The sequence below is a fragment of the Pyrus communis genome, chromosome 3, assembly GCF_963583255.1.
Source record: "Pyrus communis chromosome 3, drPyrComm1.1, whole genome shotgun sequence".
In the NCBI taxonomy this organism is placed as follows: Eukaryota; Viridiplantae; Streptophyta; class Magnoliopsida; order Rosales; family Rosaceae; genus Pyrus; species Pyrus communis.
In genome coordinates, this window is record NC_084805.1 from 21,220,305 (window position 1) to 21,247,003 (window position 26,699).

Genomic DNA, 26,699 nt, shown 5'->3' on the forward strand with positions numbered 1-26,699 from the left:
GGAATGCTCTCGCGCGCTTCTCGCTTAACTTCAGAGTTCCTACGGAACCTGAAGCCAGTGAGCTCCCAAAAGGCCTCGTGCTAGGTAGGAATGAGAATATACATTTAAGGATCACTCTCCTGTGCGATGTGGGATGTCACAGTGTGAATATAATCCCTCAGTAAAAAAATGAAAACTAACGAAAATGACTTGAAAATTTTAAATTTTAACGATAAAAACAAAATAAAAAGTAAAAAAATTATAAAAAAAAAACCACACAAGGAGAGAGAAAAGGGTTAGAGCGTTAGCAAAAGAAGCCAAACTCAAAAGCTAACTGTTTCCTCCTCCCAACACCTCCATCTCCATCACCACCTCAGCTCCCTGATCATTGTCCACTAAACCCAATATTCATATTCCTCTTCCAACCATTTTATTCTTTCTCAATTCTTATAATTTCCAATAAATTTTCAATCTTTTTTCGTTTTTGTTATTTTTGTTCAATTACGCTCTAAATTCTCAAAGCTCTAATAAACCCTCATTTTCCGAGGGACAACTACATACACAGAGAGCACAAGAGCAACAAATAAAGTTTCATTTTTTCATTTAATTCTTATAAATTTTCAATCTTTTTTGTTGTAGTAGCAGTTTTTAATTTTTTTTTTTAATTTTTTTTATTTTATATAAATCTCTGTGGTGGGTTTTGATTCTATGGCTGCGGTTGCTGAGATTTCCGGGGAGGCAGCCTCTGCCAAAAACTCCAACTTGGATTCAATGTCAAAACCCATGACTGAATCCAAATCAAAATTCGATGTGCAGAAGCTGGTGGATATGTTCACCAAGCTCAACCCCTTAGCCAAAGAGTTCTTCCCTTCATCTTATTCTCCCCAGCACCATTCCACTTTTGAAAACTCTTTGGCTGTCAATAACAATAAGCTCTCAGCCAATGGTAATCAGGCCAACAGTCGAAGGGTACTGATCATTCTCTTTGATCTCCTTTTGTTTTGTTTTTGTGTAATTTGAATAATGGTTTGTTTTTATATTTTGTTTTTCGTATGATTGTATATTGGATTTGATCTAAATGGGGATTTTTTTTTTTTTTTTTTTTCTAATTGTTGTAATTTGAATTGGGTTTCTCGTTGAATTGGTAATTTTGGTAGCTATTCGGGTTGTTTCTTGAGTTTTCTGCTGCAACAATTTTTTCCTTACTGATCATTAATTTTCAAAGGGTATACTGATTGCTGATTACGATATAAATAAAAAAGGTGTATGTGTTCCAGTAATGTAACTGTATCTGTAGTGTCGGATTAAAACTCACTTGTTTGCTGGTATAGTTTGAATTCATGATCTCATGTTCGAGTTTTTACTTGTACGTGTTGGGAGTATACGAATTCTATGTATTTGTTTGCCCTTTTGATTTTCAGTTTATATTCTGTTTTTGTATGGGCTGTGTGTTTGCGTTGGAAAGTCAGCTGCACGCTCGGTTAGCAAAGTCTTTTGGGATATGTATAGCAATCACTTTTGTCATTCGACATGGAGTTCTGCTTGGTGCATTTGTTCAAGCATGATGAGAAACTCTCATCATGATCATTACTGTTATTGTCATCATGACTGTGATTTTTAGTCTCATCAGTATACTGATTATTTCTTGGAACTCTTATCGACTGAGACCTTTGAAACGACTTAGTTTCAGCAAAACAAACATTGACAGTTTATTTAGGAACTAGGAAGTTGCTTGCGATAATGCTACACATGTAATTACTATTTTCCTTCATTATATTTGGTTATAATAATTTGTACTTTTTGTGTTTCCCAGAGAACAAATAACTTTAATCAGGGGAAGAGAAGACTTAGTGGGAGAGCTTACAGAGCTGAGCGAGAAAATAGTATTAGGCGAACAGTATATGTTTCTGATATTGATCAGCAAGTAAGTGAATTATAAGATCTTGATTCCTTGATTGAGTTTTCTGTTCCTTTCTAGTTTCAAACAAATAGCTGTTATAAAAACTCTCCTTTTCTTGTTTAGGTTACCGAAGAGCGTCTTGCTGCCATATTTAGTAGTTGCGGACAAGTAAGTTGCATTGCTTTCCCGGATTCCAGTTGATGTTTTCTGATTTTACAAAGAGTGGTTATTTCAATAAATTTGTAAATTCAAAGTTGGAGGCTTCCTTTTGATTTCTTTGCTTTCTCTAGAATTCTGTGGTTCTACTTAAAGAGCATGAATTCCATAACATACTTTTTTCCTTCATAAGATAACCTATCTTCCACTTTTCCCTGAAATGAAGATATTCATTTTCTCTGCCACTACAAGTTACAACAATCATTCCTTTCTAAACAGTAAGGACTGAGTTTTTCCCAAAAAAAAAAAAAACAGTAAGGACTGAGTTCACGTGACAAATATTGTATTAGTGTTGGTAAATGCCATTGCCATTTTACATTTCAGAGTGTCGCCAATGTATTTTAACGTTGAAACTTCTATGGGGCATCAACGAGATAATGCACCATAATGGCAGACTGAAAATTACTTTCTATACTTTTGCCTCTGCTGTCTTGAATGTTCCAGTTTAGTCCCTGTATTTTTCTATTTTAGACTTGTTGTTAAGTTTTTGAAATTGTCTCAGTGTGGTCTGTCCATCCAGGGTTAAATTAATGCGAATGAATCTTGTATGCTTAACCCACTTCCACATTCTGATTTCCTGCACATTTCACTTACATTAACGATGTTAAGGGCACTGGAAGAAGATAGGGGCAGTACATAGTCACCATGTTCCCTTTATGCAGTCAATGAGGGGGTGAAATTTGCAGGACAAATTGGTGCCATGAGGATTTGAGTCACATAAAGCTTCTAAGTTTTTAAAATAAATGTTATGCAGGAGAAAAGTATATAAAGTTGTTTGCTTTCATTTTCCAGATCAATATCAGTTTCTCAGAGACAGCTTTCTATATAAACTGGGACAAAAAGGCTTCTTCTGAATGGAGATATTAATCTTGTAGATTCGTTTAACTTGATATTAAATCATTTATGCTTTTCCACTTTTTCCAAGGTCAAATAAACTTGTAACATTTTGTGAAGCCTTTGTGATCATATAATTATACTGTAAAACACTTACGTGTTGGAAAAAAAAGTTAATTTTTTTCATCCAGTGTTTATACCTTTCATGCAGGTTTTTTCACTCGTGTTCAAAATTAAACTGTAGAGATTTATTTGGTTTGACGTAGCTCAAATATGAAGACTTGACGATTAGGTTAAATTTATAGTTGAAGGGATTCTTAAGCAAGGGGGGTTACATAAAAACAACGATAAAATGAAACGTTCCCCCTGTGATTCTGCATGTGTCTTGTTTCCATCCCCAACTCAAGTTTTATGAGTTTTCTAACTTCCCCGTACATTTTCTTTTGTGTTATGTTGTACACTATTCATGTTATATGATCTGGGAGAAACATAAGAAAGTGTACACCATATGGCCTCCTTCATGAGGGTTCAAACGTTTTTCCTAATGTCTTTGTAATTAGGAACTGTTATATATGCCATAAGCATTGAAACTTGAAAGGCATGTTAAGCATTATTAGTATTGTCAAATATGTAATTCACGTCTTTTGCAAGGATACTAGGTTCTACTAATGTGGTTGCTTCTTACTTAATGGTTAATACCTTAGATGGCTGACCTAAACTTTTGTTGTAATCTTTTTATTTGAAGGTTGTTGACTGCCGAATTTGTGGTGATCCGCATTCAGTGCTCCGTTTTGCATTTGTGGAGTTTGCTGATGAGTGTAAGATTTTCTCTTGGTCTGCCTGTAAAACCTTATGATGCCTGTATTGCATGTTACATTGTAGTTTTGCTAACAGATGGTGCGAGAGCAGCTTTGAGCCTCGGTGGGACAATGCTAGGGTACTATCCTGTTAGGGTCTTACCCTCAAAAACTGCCATCCTTCCTGTGAATCCTACATTCCTCCCCAGGGTATGAACAACTCTTTAAAAAAAAAATTGGCTTTATCCTCTGAATGATGCATGCGCTAACGTTTTGTTAAGGTTTCACTCTCAAGATTTTTGCTTCATAAGAATATTATATTGTCATTTGCAGTCAGAAGATGAACGGGAAATGTGTAGCAGGACTGTATATTGTACAAATATCGATAAGAAGGTATACAATTTTGCTGTTTTACCAGAATGAAATTTTTGGTTTCCTCAGTGCATCCTTGTGTCCCAGACGATGCAAGGTCTAGAAGTTGAAATGACTTGAATCCTCGGTAATTTCTGTATGTGCGCAGGTTGCTCAAGCTGATGTCAAGAATTTCTTTGAAACAGCTTGTGGTGAGGTAGGAAGAGTTCCAAAGCATGTTATTCATAAGTTATTTATTTATTAATTCTTGGTGAATGGTGTTTGTTATTAGAGTCTGACTTCAGGTTGATATTTTCTTGAAACTTTTAGGTTACTCGTTTGAGGCTTTTGGGGGATCATGTGCATTCAACTCGTATAGCTTTTGTTGAATTTGCAATGGTAAGCTTGCAACATTAAAATTGATCAAGACTAGAGTCAAAGTTTTGTTAAGATATGTTTATTTTGTTTAGCCCTTAATTGAACTTTATGCTGAATCTGCTATGTTTGATCTTTGGGGATGATTTATAAGAATTTCTATTTGCATTTGTTTTTCATTACAAACCGTGTGGAAAATTGATATCTGATCACACACGCACACACATTAAAAATCTGTATTAAATGACTCTTTGCTGGTGCGGTCTATTTCTGAGGTTGGCTGAGGGTTTTTGATGTCACTATGTTTTTGTATGCCCAAATGTATGAAAAATAAATGAAATGGGAAATGTTTATTGCATTCCAAAGGTAACTTCATGAGCTGCTTTTGTATTCATGCATTGGGAAGGTCCTTTTGGAGTGAAAGTATCACTTACTATTATATTTAAGGGTTTTCTTTTTGGTTTTTATATTTGATTTTAGCTTTTACTTTTTGAAAGTTTTCCTAGGCTCTACTGCATACACTTTGGTATATAGCTTTGAATTTAGGAATACTGATCCTACCGTGTTATCTGCATAACTAATGAAAATATATGGAGCAAACGTCTGAACTGTTTCTCTTAGAAAGCTCCTGTTCCATCTATGGAAGTTTTTGTCATACCATCAGTTAGGATGAATTCTATAGGAATCTATATGTCATGCCGTCAGTTAATAATCTCATTTCGGGAAAAGATGTACACAGACATTTGTTTTTAAACTCGGAACTATTGTTCCAAGTAAAATGGAACTCTGCACATTAGTTTGTTTTGGAATGATATGAGCTATATCCTTTATGTCGTCATGATGTGTTTTTATGGTGCTGGACTCGACACCTCTGTCGCAGTTCTGTTAGTTTGGACACTCATGTGCCGTTCCATTCTTTTTCAATGTGATCATTCGACTTTAGAGTTTCCTCGTAATTTTTTACTGTAATCCCCCAACACAAAGGATCTTTGTCATGGAAGCTCTGTTGGCTTACTCTCTTGTTTCGATGAACAGGCAGAAAGTGCTATACTTGCGCTGAATTGCAGCGGAATGGTGTTGGGAACACAACCCATCAGGTGTGGTCTCTGATCCCATGAGGTTTATCGTAATTATTCAAATGATTCGATATTCTAATATCTTGCATATATCGTAATCCTGTAGGGTAAGTCCTTCAAAGACACCTGTGAGGCCACGCGTTACCCGTCCATTGCATTAACCAATACCACAGGAAAAGATCCGTGGATGGAGCTTGGAGGGCTTGACAAGTCTTGAGGAACTTTGTTGTTTTAATCATCTATTCCTTTCAGTATTTCCATCTTTTCCGTCGCAGTGTCCCTGCTTCAGTTCAAGTTTTAAAAGATGGTTTGGATCTTGGCAATCGTATGCTTAACCTCGTTCATTTTAAAGTTCAAGTTCAGTTCAGTTCGGTTCAGTTATGATCGAGCGTATGTCCTTTCTCACTCTGTGCACGCACTCTGAAAGCTTAAATACCAATTTGTATTTTCTGAATAAATGGTGCAGTGTTCCAGTTTACCAACGCTCTAGTTAAGTTCTGGTATGATCTAGTTCCCGGAGGGTTAAAACACCAGGCGACTAAGAAACCCAGCAACAAACTTTGCAGCAAGGAACCAGAATATATATTTTCTTGTCTGGTTGATGAGATGTTTTATGCCTTATAGGGTGTAGTTGGAATCATCGATGACGGATTACGGTGGGAATGGCTCCTAGTTCATTTTATGCATAGGTTGAGGTTGTCTAGTAAAATGGCAACAGATGAGTAGTGTCTACCATCACCACCACCATTACGATCGTCCCCGCCGCTCTTCCACCGCCATTGCCACTACCGCCACCTCCAAAGGCCCCTCCCTTAAAGTAGAATATTATGGTATTAAAACAGACGTGATGACCAATTGAGGATGGTAAAGCTGCGTCTAACTGGCCATTTATGTCACGTTTGGTTCAAGATTGGATTGAATTAACAACTCATTCGATTTAATCGAAGTATGCTCAAGAAACAAATGAAGTCACACTTCTAAGTTTTGTCTAAGTTGAAGGAGACGTTTTGACGTATTAGTTATATGGTGTTCACATCCTATTGTTTTGTGGGTATCAGAAAGCATAAGTTTCCTTCATAAATAATTTGTCTTATTCCTTCAACTTGGACAAAATTTGAACAAACTGCTATTTTTATCACATTTTCTATACCACATTTGTAACATCTCTCTAATAGAGATGAGACTCACGTGTTGGTGGGCCCTATATCTATTAGAGAGATGGTATAAATGTGATATGAAAAATGTGGTAAGTGCAGCATTACTCAAATTTAAAAGTTAGCCTCTATATGTTTCTCCAAGGAAATTTTATGAATTATCTAATCCAATTCAATTCTAGACACCAATCATACCCTTAAGAGGCAAGGGGGTTCTAGTTCAACTAAGAGTCCTTGCACTCTGAATTTTGTGTTTGATTCCCCTTCTTTCAATGTACATTTGTGAAAATAACACGCATGTTTGAATCCCGTAAATGAAAAGTTCGATACTAATTTATTCTCCATCCCTAAGCATAAAGCTAATGGGGTTGTGAGCCATCTAAGACTTGAAATCATAAAGCTAATTCTTAGCTACAACTATAAACAAGATGGAGGGCTTTGTGAGCCATAAGAGGAGCCTTTGGCATACTTGCAGAAGGAACGCAAACGTCCTCTGGGATTAGAATGGGACATTTTGATGCTGTCCAGCAGTACGTTCTTGCATGGCCAGGTTTTGCTGCATCGGAAACTGACGGCTACTTCCGACGACGAACTTCCCCATATATTTTTGTACGTAACGTCGCTGATTTGCACATTCGAAGAAGTCTGCGCACAAGGAAGAAAAAGAAAACCTTGTTTAATTAAGTTCAAATTTCTTTGGTCGAATACTTGCAGTCTAAATCATGTGAGTAAGATATGAATCATGTATATATTATATTAGGCCATGCAAAGAGGTACTAGTATGAAGCTAGCAAATAGGTCATGTATAATATACCTGTTGATTGCAAGGAGGGTTGGGGCAATATTCTTGATCGATGCTAATAGGATTCAGAACGTCATCCATGAAAATGTCTTGGAATGTAAAATTTGAAGCCTTGCTGGTATAAGGAGAAGCCCAAGTTTTGATCCTCACACCATTATCCGTCCCCAAAAAGGTGCAGTTTTTCACAGTCACTCCGACCACATCGTCTTCTTTGTCATTCCCTCCTAGGCTTCCGATGCTGATTCCATGCCCGGGACCGCACACAACTTTAGAAATGTGGATTTTCCTACTTCCGTGCACCATCGCGACACAGTCATCGCCCGTGGCGATCGTAGAGCGTGCGATTCTGATTCGGTATGAGCTTCCAATCTTAATGCCATCGGTGTTCGGACTGTCAGCCGGAGCTGAGATTTTGATTTTCCTAAAGCCCATATTGTGGCATCCGAAAATTTTGAAATGTGCATTTTTGCTGTCGTATGATCTTATGTATTCGACTCTTGCGTTTGTGATGAAATCAAAACTCATTGACTGATATGATATTTCACGGGACAGAACAAGATGTTAAATTGCGATCACTAGTGGAATAATTAACAACACAAATACTATGTATTTAGAGCATATTTAAGGGATGTAGCAAAATTTTAAGATACGTACTTTGATGGCTTACATGACAATTGTTTTTAATATTTGCCTCAGTAAAATTTAAAAATTAGTGGCTCGAAAGATTAAGACAAGGAGAAATTAGGTTCTCATCCTTCCTTTTGCTATTCCGTTGATTAAAATCCTATTCCTTTTCAATTTTCGATCAAGGTCATTGGGTATTAATAACATCATTAATTATTTCAATAATAAAATATTTTTTTATTTCTAAATATATTCGTTTAATGTTAAAAATGTTACTATTAGTATATTTATATTTATGACTAAATTTTTTATCATATATTTTTAGTTTTAGTTTGTCCCATTTTTAATATGTAATTCTTTTTTAATTTGTATCAATTTTCTTTTCAGTTTTAATTTGTACCCATATTTTTTTTTAATTTGTACTTTTTATTTTGCTAAATGTACCCATGCTAATTATATGTACCCATTCATGTAAAACTTTTTAATCTTAAAATGTAATCATTCTTAAATATACCAATTTGTTATATGTTCATTTTTTTTAATCCATTTTTAAACTTATATGGGTACATTCTTTCTTCTCTGATTTTAAAATGTATCCATGTCAAGTTTAATCGAAGAAATTTACTAATGTTATTAAGCCTAATATCTTTCTTTCTTTTTTGTGATTTTGAAGAATGTACCTATGTTTTGATACAATAATTTTTTTGGTTAATTTTGATGAATGTACCCATGTTTACACACACACACACACACACACACACACACAAACACATACACATACAAACACACACAATAGTATATTTATATTTTAATATTTTTAATCCCACAAATTATGGTTTTTTTATTTAAAATCTCATTTATATAAACAACTAAAATTTCTAATTTTTAATTTTAAAAATATAGTAACGTACATAGAAATAAATTATCATATTGATTTCAGGGGCCTCGATCAAAAATAAAAAACCAACAATGTTTTAATAAAAGAATATTCATAACTGAGGATCGCATCCAAAGTCTTCCATAAGACAATTGGTTAGGCAAATGGCTAACATTTCCATTAAAAAAACGAGAGAGAAGTATCAAGAACTTACAACAGGAAGAGCCTTGCATTGGGGATTGGTTTTGCAGTTGTTAAGATGCCAAGCCGAGGCTCCTTGGCCGTCCAAGGTACCGCCTCCGGTCACTGTCAACTGATCGATGTACCGGAAGTTTATCCAACTGTGAGCACTAAATGTTGATGGATTAGTCGTAGCCCTCAAAGTACCCTTAATCAGAAAGGCAATCGGACCATTGCATGGACCTGAGAATATCACTGGATACAACTTGAATGTTCCTATGGGAACCACAACCCTTGCCGTTCCTTTCCATTGACATGCTTCTTTCCATGCATCCAGAAATGCCTAAATGCATGTATTCACCGAAAGTTTTAATTAGTACTTATAACATAATTATGCACAAAATAAAATAGAAGATGAGGCGATGTTAGCTCCTCGAGGTAGGACGGACAAAGGCAAAGAGTACACTCTCTGCTGCCCAAGAGTCGTACAGTATAAATAAAAATTTGCAAGAGCCATACCAGACTGTTATCAGTTTTCCCATCATCAACAGCTCCATATTTCCTCACGTCGAAATACTTGGCTTGATCACGACCTTCTGTTTCCCATACCAACAACAAGAATAACAAGAAGACCCTACCTAGAGAATATATGATCGAACCCATATCCATATCTATCTGTTTTTTCTTTTTTTTTTCTTTTTTTTTTTTTGGATTCCTAGTCTCTATCTTTCTCCAATGTTTTGGCTTCTTGCAGCCCTTCTTGTATATAAAAAAATAAGTTTATGGTTCATCGTAGGGATGAAGCGATTAAAAGATTTGTTTCCCCTTACTATGATGATTTCTGTTCATGGTACGGTCGTTATTTTTGGCATTTAATTAGTTTGAATTTTTTTTTTTCTATTTAGACTTATATTTGACTATTTCATTCTTTTGAAAAAAAAATATCTAAAGGAGAAGGATGATTAAGTATGTAATCGAATAAAGATATGGGTAATTCTAACATTTTAAAGCATATCATTTCTTTCTATAAAAATAATATCATTTCGTACAACATAATTAAATTAAATCTGACAATATTTTAGATAAAAATAGTAATAGAAAATATATGGTCGTAACAATGTGATTAAAAGATCATAATCATGTAACTAAAAATATTTTAAAAAATAAAAACATAAATCTATAGAGGTAAAGATGTAAACAAATCGTAAACCCTTTGACTCCATGGCAAATCAAAGTCAAAATTTGACATCCAGTTAGATAATTTTAAAACTATGTGCATGGTTACGCCTATACACATATTCTCAGAAAAAGATATGAATGGAAACTCTCTTAATTGTTTTTATGAAATTTTGGATTATACACATTTTTTTTTTGGTTAATTAATCTACCTTATTGTGTCACCAAGAAAGTATATAGTCTCATTAGCGATGTATTTTGTTTTTGGGAAAACTTTCAAAAATCCCCTCTTCCATCAAATAAAAAATTTGTGACCCAAAATAATATAAAAATATTCTTGTTGGTGTACATGACCCTAGCTAACTATAAGTTTTCTTCATAATATAAATTAACTTCCGTACCCTTAAACATAAAATGTCGAACTTGAAAATTAACGAGTGTTGTTATAGATAATTACTAGAGTACCTAGAGAGAAAGATCAGCAGAGAAGATTACATTATGATGTAGAGTAACTTGCAGGTCAATTCTTGTGATAAAAGATATGTTCGAAGTTTTAGCTAGGATATTATTGTAATTTTATTTTTTTTTAAACTAAGTTTTTATATTTGCTATTTTAATTTGTACTAACATCGTTGATGTTAAAAAATGGTTGAAGAATTGTAGAGTGTTCTCATCACGAATTTTAGAATTTACAAAATATGTAAGAGATCATTAACTTAAACAAGTAACCATAGAAAACACGTAGTTGGTGGTGAGGCATGATTCTTCTCCGATCGATGTGGGGGCGAGGTCCAGTCATAGACTTCATAATGTGGGAAATTTTCTTCTTGTTTTCATCCTACGTGGGATTCTTCCGAGGCAGACATGCTACAAACAACATCGTACCTCATATCTCAAATCTCAAATTGTGAAAATTCTATCCTTGCACCCGATGTTTTATGTTTAATTATCTCCTCATTCAACATCACTTTTATCCAAATCCAGCTTTTAAATTTTTCCTTTTTCCGAGGATTTGGATCTTTTGCTTGATTTTATGATGTTGATCATGTGGTAACAGTAGTATTTTTGTTCTTGATGAGGATAACCCCAAGCATTGGCTTTAATTGGAGATGCTTGAATTAGTATTATATGTAATTGATGAAATAATATACCTCCGATATAGTGTATGTTTGGGAAAATCCTCACGTAAAGATCTAAAGTTTCTTTTTGGAGGCTGCTTCTTGTATTCTATAACAAATTGTTGAATTTCATGGTTAGAGGATTGGGATCCAATCCTCACCGGATCTAAGGATCCTGAGCCTAGGGATCAATTGATTTGACCCGTTAAAATTTGATCAAACGACTACAAATAGGAGGTGCCACTAAAAGTTATAATAATTATAGCCGTTGGATCAAATTTCAACGGATTGGATCAATTGATCCCTAGGCTCAAGATCCTTAAATCCAAAGAGGATCTCGATCCAGAGGATTGAGGATTGCAGTTGTACGAGTTGAAAACTTAAGTTGATGCATTACCAAATGCAAATGAACGAGTCTATATATAGATTTTCATGGAACTCTTCAAGTAATTGTGGTATCCAACCTACTCTATCTCTACTCCTTTATCTCGATAGAGAAGTGACAAAGTCTGGCATTCTTTTCAAGCAATGTTTCGTTTCCTGGCATTCTTTTCAGACGACGCTTTATTGTAATTGTAAAAAACAATTATGTTTATGTGGGGTGAGAAAAACTTGTATGGAAGAACTTTACTGAGTAGCATTGTAATCCAATCAAAACTTGTCACATGGCAAGTCTTAAATATAATATTTCATATTTAAAATTTTCATAATTATTTTTCCTACTAACTGATTATACACATTGAGGTTAATCTAATGATTCATTTTTTTCCCTTCTTTTCCCTTTATTTTTTCTTTAATTTCCAAATTTTCCCTCCAGTACGTTTATGTTTTTCCGTAGGAGTCTTCACTTTCTTCTCTCTCACATTTCTAACATCACGTTAAAGATGGACAATCAAGTTGTCATATGGAATAGATTGCACTTGTGAAAGTGAGAGGGTGAACCATATTTATGCATTGTAGAAATAGTTGTATTTCAACCAAGGTTCTAAAAAACGCTAGGCGTTAGTCGGCAGCCATCTGGGGCCTAGCACCTAAGTGGCTAAGCTGAGCCTAGGCAAGGGCTTAGGTTGAATAAATGGATTAAAATAAATTTATTACATATCGTATAATAAGTGCCAGGTTTTTATACAAAATGATTCCTGAGATTTGCATGATCAATAGAAATGGTCCCTGAGATTGAAAATCAATAGAAATGGTCCCTGAGATTGTCCACCATCCATGATTTTGGTCCTTCCGTTAAAAACGATTTTGGACAATTTTCAAAGCTTTGTAACTCAGTCGTTTCTTAACCAAATTCGATCCATAATTTATCAAAATGAAGATAGGAAAGTGTAGAATAAGATTATACCTATTTGGAAGTCCAATGGTTGTTGGAGATGGCCAGAAAATAGCTTGAAAGGTGACTGGTCCGCTGGAAAACTCGACAACTCGCCAGAAACTGGGTAAACTTTAAACGTTCATAACTTCTTCAATACTTAACCAAATCGAGTGATTCAAAAACTAAAATAATACTTCTTGATGAGACAAAGCGAATGGTACCTTTTCGAAGGCTAACTCGTCGTGGTTTGGTCGGACAACGGCTCGAAAGTGGCTAACCATTTTCGAGTTAGCCACTTTTGAGCAGTTTTCCGGCCAAACCACGGAGATTTAGCAGTAAAGAAAGATACCATTATCTTCTTCTTATTGAGAAGTATGATTTTTGGTTTTGAATCACTCGATTTCGTTGAGTATTGAAGAAGTTATGAACGTTTAAAGTTTACCCAGTTCCCGGCGAGTTTTCCAGTTTTCCTGCGGACCAGTCACCTTTTAGGCTATTTTCTGACTATCTACAGAAATCATTGGGCTTTCAAATAGGTATAATCTTGTTCTATACTTTCTTATCTTCATTTTGATATATTATGGGTCGAATTTGGTTAAGAATCGATTGAGTTACGAAGCTTTGAAAATTGCACAAAGAGTTTTTAACGGAAGGACCAAAATCATGGATGGTAGACAATCTTAGAGATTATTTCTATTGATTTTTAATCTCAGATATCATTTCTATTGATCATACAAATCTTAGAGATCATTTTGGATAATAACCCAATAAGTGCCTATACTTAAAAAATACATAATTATATTAGGATATATAAATTACAAAAAATAATGACATATAGATTGAAAAGTATTAGAACATATTAAAAACATGGGGAACAAACATATAATAAGTGTTCATACAAGTATCCACTATATCTCTAATAATTTATTGCAAAAAAAAAAAATGCGCAATGAAAGTTATTGATTTTCTATCTAAGTGAGAGTCACGACCTAGGCGGGTGACTGGACGGGTGCCTAAGTGGGGTAGACGCTCTTTCTTAATTTTCAAACACCTTGAAATTAATCAGGCGGTGACCAGTCGCCTAGCGTCTAGACGGAGCCTAAGCAGCGCTAGGCATGAATTTTTAAAACAGTGATTTCAACCAAAACAAAGTGACAAATAACAAATAGATTGTGAAAAAATGAACTCCATAATCTGGACTGAGCCTGTTCGTTGTTTGCAGCAAAAAATTCTGATACCTGTAGGAGAAATAAACAAACAAATTACAACCCAAAAATATATAGAACAGGACGACCTTAGCATGACGTACTGGGAAATGATGTGTTGGGCAATGAAATGTTGCTCATAACTGAAAAAAAAAATGTACAAACAAACTTTTGTAAAAATGATGTGTTGGATTTTTCTTTTATTTTTTATTTTTTATTTTTTTAGGATAGTTGGAGAAGATGGCTTAATTGTTTTTTTCCCCCACATTCTTATGAAGAAGGGAAACATAGAGTGGGGAAGATACTACATACAGCGAAGAAAATTTAGGAAAAAAAGGATAGAGAGAGAGGAAAAGAGGAAAAAAATGATAAAAGGAACATAAGTTTTGTTAAAAATGAAGCCTGTGTTAGAATATAGGGTACTTCTCACTTTAATTCCCTAAAGTGTCGTGGTTTTTAAAATTTCATACATCAAGTTTTTTTCATCTTAGTGCCATACCTAAAGTGAGAACTACGGGACACTTTCATACATTTATTAAGTTTTCCGTCAGAACTTTCGTTCGTGGCAGCCACATAGATCATGATTAGATGTCGCGCGTCAATCTAACCTCACGTGGACATTAAAAAAATAAAAATTAAAAAACTGAGCCTTGCCCTTGGTTCTCCCTCCCCAAACCCCTTCTTTGTCTCCCCAACCTCATTTCGTTTCCCTTTCACAATTAACGCATAACTCTCTGCCTCCCATTACTTCTCTCTGTTCCTCCTCCATTCTTTCAAGCCAAGAAGCTCAAATTCTGGTGCATTGATTCGACCTAGAAGCCAAAACACTTCATAAATCTTGGATCTTTGGTTGTTACTAAATCCTAAGCCTCCACTAAGACAAACCCCAGAAGCCAAAATGTTATCAATTTGTGCAAATGTGACAGGTTCGATCCCTGTTGGAAATATGCCTAAAGCTAATCATGAGATGGTATTTTATTGAAATTTCATATGTTAAATTAATCTAATTTAATTTAAAGACAAAGATTATGTTTAAAGTTGTCTTATAAAATGATATATGCTTGAACAATAAGTCCAGTGAAAATGTAACTAAGAGAATGTAATCTAAAGAAGTTAGATTCATGAGACCTTTCTTTTTCATATACATATCCTAAACGTTCCTGATTATAAGATTGTCAATTGGGCATTGACATTCTCGATAGATCAGTACATATTATGTCTTTCCTTTGGAGTGTGACTGGTCTCGAGTCATTGGTGTGAATGATACCAAGACAAGTATGTATGTGCTCAATAGAGAGTGAGTCCACTGAATGCGATCAACCAGGAGTTCTCAGAGCATCTCCACCGTTGCTTATTGATTTGGGGATAGGTGACCCAATTCACTTTCCTCCCCCCCCCCCCCTTAAAAACACTCCAGCCCACTAGGGCAATTGGACCCAAGATGAGCCCGATGGAGAACTCAGGCAATAATCGCTTAGCAAAGTGGGCCTATATGACGTAAGGCTGACGTCATCATGACGTCAACCACAATTAACATTATTTAAAAATTATAGAAATTATTAAAAATTAATTAAAAATACAAAAAATTATAATTTCTCTCTATAAATACATAACCATGTTCTTCCACTTTACACTACATTTCAATATTTTCAAATACTTTTAGTTAATCTTTTATTATTATCTGAAATTAAAATAAAGTATCTTTTATAATTTTATAAAATAAAAAATACTAATATTTTAATATGGGCTATTCAATTTAGCGGTGGAGATGCACTTGGGTAGTTAATGTTCATTGCAAACAGTTACTGTTCATTTAAGGGGATTGAGTTGCCTATTGCCCAGGGGGCCTTCCTACATTGGAAGTGCTCTCATACTCATGTCATATGAGAACTCATAGTTGGGATAATGCAAAGTAGTTCTTTGGCCTGAGACATCATAGTTGTCTGGTGGTTAGGTCCTTAGTCTTTGGCTTTGCTAAAGGCTTCCATTTGAGGGTGTCCACGACATAGGGTTTAAGCTAAGTCATGTGGGCATGTGAGGGATCTCTAACCTTCAAATTATTGAGGGAGAATACTTCATAATAAGATAAAGAATCTCTGATCGGAGTATGAATGAGATTTAGGAAGTTGTACCAAATCACATCCAAGGTAATCATATAGACAACAAAATCACATTACATAGTAGACATGAATAAACTATCAACCAAATAATATGATCAAGAGTATTGATTTAGATAAGAAATCTGTTGCATTGTTCCCAAACTGAATAGGTTTTCCAACCTTTTCTAATTAGCTTGGATAGCCATGACATATTGGCAGGTGTCACTCATAGTTTGTGAAAGCCGTGAAGATGAATAATCACGAAAAGAAGAATTGAAAGTAAGTTTCAATTCACAATTGATCAGTAAGAGTTTTAATCACAATTTGCCTAGCTCAAACCTAATGAATCACACACTGTGTAAGTAATGATTCAAGATATAACAGAGTTGAGTAAAGACAATTAAATAATTTAATTATTTTTTTTACTAGGAATAATTAATATGTTAATTAATCAACGAATAAGATTGTGTTAGACCTCGGGTCAGTTTGGGCCTCGAGGCCAAATGGACATTGAATGGTCAAGCCCATTAGCTTAAGTTGTACAACAACTTATAGGGCACAAGGCCCTCTAACAAGCTTAGGCCGCCCATAGAGAGAGAATGAGGACTTTGGTCCAGTTCACTCACAAAAGTTGGTGAGTATAAAAGAGGCATTATAGTCTCATCTTTCATTATGGTTTATTAAAGGAAAGAAGAGATAGCACAAGTTCTCTCTTTCTCTCAAGAGACTGGACAACATGAGAGGAAATAGCTAGCAATCTTTTCCTCCCATATGTGTTGGTGGCGAAAATTAGAACCCCTCTACTTTGAGGACTTTTACAGAATCCATTCAAGCTTCCGAATCCATGAATCCAATGAGACAAAGTGATGAAGATGAAGGCTATGGAGTTCAACCTAGGATAGGAATGAAGGCCCTCACCTTGGGGTGATTACCCTTTCTTTATGCAAAGAGGAGCTTCAAAAGGTACAAAAAAAAAAAAAAAAAATCCCAACTCTCTTTGTGATTTGAGTTGAGCCCTTGGTAACCAAATTACTAGGCTTTGAATTTTATGGCTTAAGTTATTTTTTAGTGCATACAAGCATGTTTTCATTATTTAATTGTTAAAATGCATGTAATATGCTGTTCCATAAACTTAGTATATATAAAAAAAAATTTCTTCAATCCCCACCGATCCCTCTCCCCCAATTAACAAATTAACATATTAACGCTATCGTTTGTAAAAATAAAATAAAATTGTTTTATGACAAATGAAATTAAGGGTGGGCAAACGGGTAGAGGAACCGCATGTCAGGTCGGGTAGACAAGGTTCGGGGCGAGTCCAATTTTTTTAGAGGATAAACGGGACGAGGCGGGACGTGTGTATTTTAGAAGCGGGCCGAGTCCTATTATTTAGAATAACGGGGCCCGAATCAGCCCATTCTAAATATAACGGATGTAGTATCAGTTTGGTACTAGTGTGATTTAATAAAATAAAAAAAAATAAAAAAAAAAGATGAGACATTTTTAGCGTTTGGTAACCTCTTAGAATCATCTTTTTGTTCACAAATTAAGATGAAAAAAAGCCAAAAAGCCAAAGCAGCAATTCCTAACTTTGAAAAACCAGCTTTGGCAAACCTCCAAAAGGCACTGAGGCTTTAATGAAATTTCAGATACCCATATTAACCTTAACCAATTCAATAATCTATATTATCATATCAAACTGGACTGCTTCAGAATCCCACCTAAAGCCATCCCCCCCGTAGCCACCTGAAGCCATTCCTCTTCCATTAATCTATCAATCTGATCAAACTTGACATATTGGGAGATCCACGTGAAGCCATCCTCGTACCCTATCTTGCGCACGATAAGGATGTGGATCTTGTTGTCGGAGTCGACTGATCCGCTGATCTTGATCTGGAAAAAAATTCAAAGAGGGGTTGGGGAAAAAGATCCTAAAATCGCGAATTTGGTGAAGAAGGGCCTGAATTCAAGCGAAGAAGAGCCTGAAATCGTGTGATCTGCTTCAGGAATTTGTGGATTTTGATTCGAGGTTCAGTTTGAGTTGTTGGCAAGGAAAATGAAGACGTAAAAGAAAGGGTGACGGAGAAAGGATGGTAAGAAGAGTATCCGGGAGCAAGGATGACAAGGAAGAAGATGGAGAAAGGAAAAGAAAAAAAAAAACAATTGGGGATGAGAAAGAAGAGATTCACGAAGGAAGGAGGTTCTGGAAGAAGATGGAGAGAAAATAAATGAAAAAAAAAAAAAATTTGGAATGATAACGAAAGAGTATCATGGTCCAAGAGGGAGAAATGGGCCATAAATGACTAATAAATATATAAATTAATCATTCCCCCACACTCTATACTCTTTTTAATAAATTATAAATAAAAAAATAAATATATAAATTATAAATAAAAATAAAATAAAATGGGAATTATTATTGACATTCCAAAAATCTTATTTTACACTCCAAACTTTCTATAATTAGAAAGAAAAATATACTAATGAAGAGTGTAGAATGATATTTTTGAAGTGCTAATAACAATTCTCAATAAAATATTATTATATCATCATACTCTTTTTTATTATATCATTTTTAACCAGTTAACATATTCACAGTATTTTTGTATAAAAGTTTACCGAACCCTTAAGCAAAAAAAAAAAAAAACACTTTTACAAAAATTTTACCAAACAGTAAACTACTTAATTTTACCGTTATTTATTTTCACATGATAACGAAAACAGTTTTTTTAAAAGGCGAGCAATATCAAACTAGCCGTGCTCTTCTCCTGCTCCATCTGTCTTAGAATCCAGAGTCTCCAGAGTCCCAGACCATCCACTCCTGTCAACCTTTGCGACTCCGACTCCGACTCCGTACTCGCTCTTCTCACTGCCGTCTCGACCACCACGACGGCACCAGCTGTCTCTCCTCTTGGACACATCCCAGAGAACCTAGGTCCCAGAACCATGACGACACCACCCATCTCTTCTCCTCGACGACATCGGTGCCGTCGAGAACACTGCCAGCGGCCGATGAGATGAGGTTCTTCAATTTCGAGGTATTATTACGGCCAATGAGGTTCGGCTTTTAAATATAAGATGAATTTCAGTTAGCATCTCGATTGGGCATGCTGAAATCCTCTCGATTTCTGAATCTGGGGTTCTGATTCTTATTCAGGCCAATCGATTCTTCAATTTCGTCTGGAGGAATTGTTCAGTTGTGAGCTGAGCTGCTGACGATCATAAAAAATCACCAGCTTTAACCGACATTTTATTTCTCTTTGCAGGTGATTTTCTTCTGCTCTATATTATCTGGGTTTACGTGTTTTTATGGTGTGGAAACTGGGATTGTGGACTTTGAGCCACCAAGCTTGTAGCTTTTGGATTTCTGATGCTTTCGTTTTTGTTTTGGTGGCACTGGGATTGGGATTGGGATTGGAGTTCATAAAATTTTGGTTTTGGATTTCCATGCTTTGTTGAATCATATGCTTACATCCCATAATTTATTTTCATGAAATTTTGATGAATTGGGTCTCTTTATTTTAGTTTAAGATATATTCTTCAGTAGATAATTATCATATTTAGCACACATGAACTATAGAAAGTATTTTCCTTTACGGCGGAAATGATCCACACACCTCTATTTATTTTTGGACTGAAAAGGGCTGTGAGGAATGTATTTTCCTTTATTTTAATCAAGAAGTTATGCAATCGTTGGCCCCGGAATTGTATGCATATAGATATAGACAAGTGTTATGTCAAAATTAAAGTCGTTTGTTTTTAAAGAAAAGTAATGGAAATGACTTGAAATTTTAACGATAAGGACAAAATAAAAGGTAAAGTGAATAGTACTAGCATTAATTTTTTAGTGTTAAAATATAATTTTTCATTTAATTGAACAATACCGCGAGTTCTTTTTTTTCTTAAAACTCCCTTGTTTTTAATGTTGCAGCAGTGAGAGCTCATACATAATGGAGGACCTCAAAGAGAAGCTGCTTTCACCAAAACTCCCAAAACCTGCATCAGCTGTAAACCTTCGCGAAGCATCGTATCGATCATCGGCCTTTGGAAGGCAACCTTTTCAAGGAGTAGTTGTTCTGGGGCTGAAGAATATATAAGAATTCATGTCTGTGTTGCTGCAGTGCTGCTGTGCAATGCAGTTTATAAATTACCCAAAAAAATAAAAAGAGTTGGACCCGTTCCAAATCGGTCCGTTTGAAATGGGTCGGGTTAGATTCGGTTCCAAAACTCAAAATTCTTCTACCCGACCCATCCCGTCCCGTTTAAAACAGGTAAGGTTTGGTCCCTTCGAAATTGAGCCCGGCCCAACCCGTGCTCACTCCTAAATGAAATGATTATTATTTTTTCTTTCTTTAAAGATAGCAAAGAAAATCAAACACTCACCTTATTTTATCAACATTGGCTGCAAATCACACATTAACCAAATCCTAATAAAATTAATATCAATTAATATAGACCATTTTCATCGATACATTTACAACAGGCAAACACCTTCAAAACAAATAGGTTAGCTACAATTAGATATCGATCTTATCACAAATATATATTGTTCTCATATACGTTGAACCTGTGACATCGTTTCATCAGATGAAATCTAAAGACAACTATCCTATTAAACCAAAGGCTGGTTGATTAATTGTGTTAGACTTAATCAATTATTTAAAATAAACCCTGAGTTGTTGTTTGACTTAACTATTCATGACACCCTGATGAAGTTCATCAAAACTATTTTATACATTAGCGTCAAAAGGATAAAAATATAATCTGACTTCCTCACGTATAGGTCCTGTTTCCTTATTGTACAGATTCTAGATATATTATTAGGAATAGGATCCTCTCCGATCCTCTTTGTGCGGATCTGGGAGATTAATCAATCGTGTCCATTTATCGTACATCGTGTGGATATAAATCATTTAAAATTTAAAATTGAATATAAATAGTACTTAATGAAAACTGACCGCACAATGTACGATGAACGAACACGATTGATTGATCCCCCAGATCCCCACAAAGAGGATCCTTGTCCATATTATTAAGCCTCAATACTGACGGCTGGAAAAAGTGCAAATCAGACTATCTCTAAATCAGATGTCAAATTTTAAATGAAGGGAATTGTTATTGGCACTCCAAATTTCTCATTCTACACCCCAAACTTTCTATATTTAGAAAGAAAAATACAATGTAGAATGAGATTTTTGGAGTATTAATAACACTTCCCTAAATGAAATGTCATTCAATCAAATTTGAGATTGACATATAAAATTTCTGCTGCCAAATTTGACATATGAGAAAAAATGCTGTCAATTTTTTTTAATTATTTATTTTAATGATTTCTTTTTGAAAGTGGGTTTTACAAATATCATTTATAACAAGAAATCATATGGGTTGGAGAAGGAGAAAATCTACATTGTCACGTCAACCATCTAATTAATATTTGACATTTATCTTTTAACAAATTCTATTGAAGATGCTCTTATATGGTTAAGGTAGAGTATGTCAATGCGCGTGTGGCTTCGACTCTGGAGGGTACAGGTGGAGGTTGCTACATATAAGTACTTTGTCAATGGAAGAAAATAAGATTTGCTTGTAACGTTATACAACATTTACCAATATTTAAAGGTTTGAGAGTGTTAATTTTTTATTAGGAGTAAAATATTAATTTTGTAAGATCGTATAAGGAAGCAAGTTATTCTTCTATGGTCAATTAGTTTTAGGGTCAATCTTTAATTTCTTTCATAATATTAGAGTCAAGTTAATCCACATATCAATTAGTTTTAGGGTCAATCTTTAATTTCTTTCATAATTTTAGAGTCAAGTTAATCAACACAGTAAGCATAATAGCTTACGTACTCACATATCACCCACTACGTGTTGTTCATATGTTATACTTAAATAATGTCATAGGTGAAGAAACGTAAGAGTGTAAACTGCAAGTTAAAATTTGTAAACTGCAAGTTAAGATTTATAAAGAAATTAGGTTATTCTCCATGTAGCCAACTGATTTTTAAAATAAACCTCAGTGGGCTAGTAGCCAACAAGATCCTCTCTGGTTCCTTTTGGTGAGGATCATGGGGATTTGTAATCATGTTCATTCATTATACATCGTGCAGTCAGTTTTTGCCAGGTACTGTTTGTATTTAATTTTAAATAAAAATATTTAAAATAATTTTTGACCGCACAATGTACTATGAACGGATATGATTCACAGATCTTCAGGATTCTCACAAAGAGGATCTAGCGAGTATCTGGATTCGGCTAGTAGTAGGACAAACTTGGACTTTCATGACAGTTGGACAATGAATAGCAGTTAAAATCTTTTACGTTTTTTGTCATATCTGAATCCTTAAAAGAATCAATTTGACATGTAATTGTCGAAAAACAATGAACCCTCCCCGCCACGTAATTTAAATTAACATGTGTTAATTTTGACGCATCCATGCCTGCATATTTCAAAGTTTGATCATTTCACCACTTACTAGATGTACTTGATAATATCCTACGTTAAAATATAAAATTACTTGAATCTTTTAGATGAATGAGTTAAGTTGAGCACGTTGTAATTTATTGCCTTGTGATTTTAATTAGGTGAGGTATACAAGTTTGTGGTCCAAACCAAAACTTGACTCATGGTAATTTAACGTTTGATTAGTGATTTTAACCAGTGATTTAGATGCATATATATATTTTTAGTTTTAGGTAAACAAAGCACCAGTAAATACATTTAGTCCTCACCTTCGTGTCACATGCATGGACTGATGAGGACAAGCAAGACATTCTCAATTCTGAATTGCGCGCTTTGACTGAATCTGGTCCTTCTAGACTGCTTATTACCCAAGCATTCCATAACATATTAACAAACAGATACAACGGTCAACTTTAACTGTCAACCCCTCCCCCACCAGTCGTACAAGTCTTCCATGCACCACCAATTCTTCCCTTTCCACATCCACCTTCCACTATAAAACCCCAGATACCTAATAATTCAAATAGCAAAACAAACCCCATTTACCAGATTAACCCTTCTCAAAACCAGCCTGTATAGAGAGAGAGAGAGAGAGAGAGAGAGAGAGAGGGGGGGAGAGTTTTCCGATGTCCAGTGTCGGTAGAAGTCAGTCTGTGAAGGTTGTGATCATCAACACCAAGTACGTGGAGACGGATGCTATGAGCTTCAAAGATGTCGTGCAAAGGCTAACTGGGAAGGACTCGAGGGTGGCATACGAAGTGCAGGAGCCAGTTACAAAGAGCCCGAAGTACTTTTTGAAAGAGGAAATCAATGGGAGGACTAGTAATAATGTTATGGAATCATCAAATACTTCTACTACTAGTACTATGTCTCGGGATAACTCTTCAGTTTTGATGAGAAATATCTCGTTCAAGGAGTTCGAAAGATTGTTCAGAGAGATGCCTCCAGTAGAGGAGTTTTGGGCTGAGTAATATATTCTTTAGAAAAATTACTCTATATATATAGTTGTATGTGCTAGCTTATAATTGCATAACGTTAATTTGGTTACCCAGTTATTCCATATAAATCATTTCTTCATTCTATACATTTGATTATTACCTGACCGATCAATTTCAGATACAGTAGCATTACAAGTATCATATTTACTAACCCAACTACAAGTCGCATTTCCAAACAAGGAAGATAGATAAAACCCTACTTATACAAGTGTGCATATATATATATATAAAAGGTGGATCTGACCTATATAATGCGATCAGAAAACATGCTTGGCCGAAATAATTTATTTTCTCTATATTTAACTGGAAACTAAACTAGCCTTACCATGATTTAAGATTAATTAATAGTGATAAAGCTGGAACCACTTCAAAATTGGTTACACATATCACATAAATAATTAATGTAAGTGCCTGGATTGTGGAGCAGCATGCGGCGATAACATCGATATTACTTAATTCTCACCTGCGTGGCTTTATTTTTGTCACAGAAATTATGGGGTTGATATCCGTTGGCCATCCTTTCATTTGCGCCCTCTTGTGCTACAGAGTATCTGTGGACCAAGCCAACTGGGGATGACCTACTTCTTCTCAACTTGTTTTTATCATCTTAGGTTTGGTGATTTAGTACACTAGAATATATAAACCAGGGAAAAGGAATGTCCATTCCATTATGATGTATGTATACTTTGGATAATCACGATTCTCAATTTGTTATTCCCTCGCCAAACATATACTTTCTTTTGAGGAATTTTTAAGGGTGACAGAAAAATAGTATATCATGTGTTATAATATAGATAAATAATAATAAATTAATATGTCTCATCTTTAGAGTATATTAACAAAAATCAAATGTACGTGTTATGATTTGAATGGTACAGTAACGCCACGTGGTTGTTAAAGCATGGCTCTTTTTGATGTTATTAAAATGGTAAAGAGTCTCACCTATCAGTATGAGTCTCCTAAAGGAACCAACAAGAGAGGCTCCAAACCGAGCGCTTCGTCATGAGCTACCGCGCACTACAACTAAAGCTCGACCTAATCGCTTTCCGATTTTCACAACCCCTCATTTCAACATAGCTTCATTATCAATACAAACAAAAGCATCTTTCTCAATGTAAAAAACTAAACCACACTACTACAAAATATGACTTTCATGACACTTGGTAAAATTTTTTAATGACATTCTTTTACTGAAAATGTCATTAAAATGATATTATGACGCAACTTAAAAAAAAAAATGGGAAATAAAAAACAAGTTATTGAAGAAGCTACGAAAGAAAAAGAAAAAAAGGAGACGTGAGTGAAAAACATAAACGTGGTGTTCATCATTGTCACTCAGTGTGAATTCCCCAATTTCTCAATAACCTCCTACAACTACGCCGACTGCCAAATTCAGTTCTCCCTCTCCAGCATCCAAACGCATTCTCTCTCTCTCCCCTCTTGCCGTCAAGGTCCGTCCCCTCACTTCCATTGTCTGTAAATCTTTATCTTTCAGGTTTTCTTGTTCAATTGTTCGCACTTTCTTTTTATGAAACCCTAAATTAGTGTAGTGGCTTTGATCTGTTCAAACATGGAGTAGAAAATGCAATCAAATTTACAAATTTAAATTGTGGAGTAGGAAGGCACCTGTCAATTGTCAGAAATCAGTAGAAAATATGCGCTTATGTTTATCCCTCTCCCTCCTCCAAAGAAAGGTCCACCAATCTTTCAATCTCGGATTAATTTTGTTTACTATCATAAGGTCTATGCTTGCTTGCCATTCTATTTTGCTAAGTTTCTCTCTTTCTCTCTCTCTCTCTCTCTCTCTCTCTCTCTCTCTCTCTCTCTCTCTCTCTCTCTCTCTCTCTCTCTATATATATATATATGTGTGTGTGTGTGTGTGTGTGTGTGTGTGTGTGTGTGTGTGTGTGTGTGTGTGTGTGTGTGTGTGTATGTGTGTGTGTGTGTGTGTGTGTGTACTGGTGTGCTTTTATGAACTAAGAAAGTGACTTCAAATGGTAATGCAGCATTCCATCAAGCAAGAAGTCCATTCAGGTTCGTGTTGTACTTCTCATTCGTTTCTCTTAATTTAGGGCCTCAGATGAATATGAGCAGATATTATAGATGACAAAAGTGAACTAACCAAATAAAAATTAGAGTGAACGAACAAAAAAGTTATATTCTACATTAATCAAAATATCATGCTTGATTATATATATATTTTTTTGGATGGTGATTGAAATATGACCACAAATTAGTATGTGGAATCAGTAACTAGCTTCAATTAGGCTGCTTTTTTGGGATTATTTTTCTTTTCGATTGTGGGTTTTTTATCGTTATTGTTCAATTTATTGGAAGTTAGAAAAACTCATGTCTTGCTTTTGCAAGATATATTGAGTTTGATTAGTAGTGAATCTAGTGATTACCTTTGATTTTGATGCTATCAGTATGTTGGTTCTTTTATGATTGCATGTATTTCCCCTTATGGTCTTTCATTCATGTTTTATGGTTCTCCATCATGTGTTTTTGTATCAACTCTAGAATGTAGACTCTAAACACGATAGCACCTCAATCCAGTAAGATTGGGTATTAAATATAATTGTGAGAAGACATTTATTGGATGACTTCTTTGAAGTTATAAATCTATAGCCTTCAATTATGAAATAAGTGGAAAATGAATTTAAGGATAGCAGTAGATTATTCAGTACATTTGATACATATTACATGCATTCAGAATCCAAGATAACTGAAGAAGTGGAACCATACTATGGTCGCATCTTTCTAACTTATGTCATTTTTATGTATCTTCTTCCTTGCTTTCAGATTTAGGACTTAACTTCCGTGCTTTGAAAGAAGAGGAATGGATTGGTATTGAGGAAAAGGGGTTTGATTGGTTCAATAGTTTTGTTTGTTTATTTGGGAGTTCGTGTTTGGTTGCCGAAGATTTGATGGATTTTTGCGTTTGTTTGTGGTTTTGTGGCAGTCATTGTTGAATGGATATGGGGAACACGTAGATGGTGACTATGATTCCCTCACAGCACTGGTATTGTGGAAACTGGTGTAAGTTAGTATAGAATATTGTTTTGTTGTGTCGAATTTGTTCGTATGGGTATGAAGTTTCCTGTCTGATTATATTTTGGATTAGCCGAATGACAACTGAGACCGGGCAAATTTGCTC

At 35.0% G+C, this 26,699-nt stretch overlaps 3 protein-coding genes across 3 annotated transcripts; 2 read left to right on the plus strand and 1 right to left on the minus strand.

Annotated features, from left to right (window-relative positions):
- The first annotated feature begins 546 nt into the window (after window positions 1-546).
- Window positions 547-6,006, plus strand: LOC137728732 (polyadenylate-binding protein-interacting protein 9-like). Its single transcript, XM_068467482.1, has 10 exons — window positions 547-948; window positions 1,793-1,903; window positions 2,003-2,047; window positions 3,675-3,747; window positions 3,824-3,936; window positions 4,060-4,119; window positions 4,247-4,294; window positions 4,408-4,476; window positions 5,488-5,549; window positions 5,635-6,006. Exons 1-10 carry the CDS (start codon window positions 688-690, stop codon window positions 5,687-5,689), a joined length of 897 nt encoding a protein of 298 aa, XP_068323583.1. The 5' UTR covers window positions 547-687; the 3' UTR covers window positions 5,690-6,006.
- A 1,093-nt stretch (window positions 6,007-7,099) lies between these two features.
- LOC137728413 (exopolygalacturonase-like) lies at window positions 7,100-9,834 on the minus strand. The gene is made up of 4 exons (XM_068467208.1): window positions 9,685-9,834; window positions 9,200-9,508; window positions 7,497-8,012; window positions 7,100-7,327 (listed from the first exon to the last, which is right to left on the minus strand). Exons 1-4 carry the CDS (start codon window positions 9,832-9,834, stop codon window positions 7,100-7,102), a joined length of 1,203 nt encoding a protein of 400 aa, XP_068323309.1.
- Window positions 9,835-23,170: 13,336 nt separating this feature from the next.
- Window positions 23,171-23,515, plus strand: LOC137728414 (VQ motif-containing protein 1-like). Its single transcript, XM_068467209.1, has one exon. It carries the CDS (start codon window positions 23,171-23,173, stop codon window positions 23,513-23,515), a length of 345 nt encoding a protein of 114 aa, XP_068323310.1.
- Window positions 23,516-26,699: the final 3,184 nt, after the last annotated feature.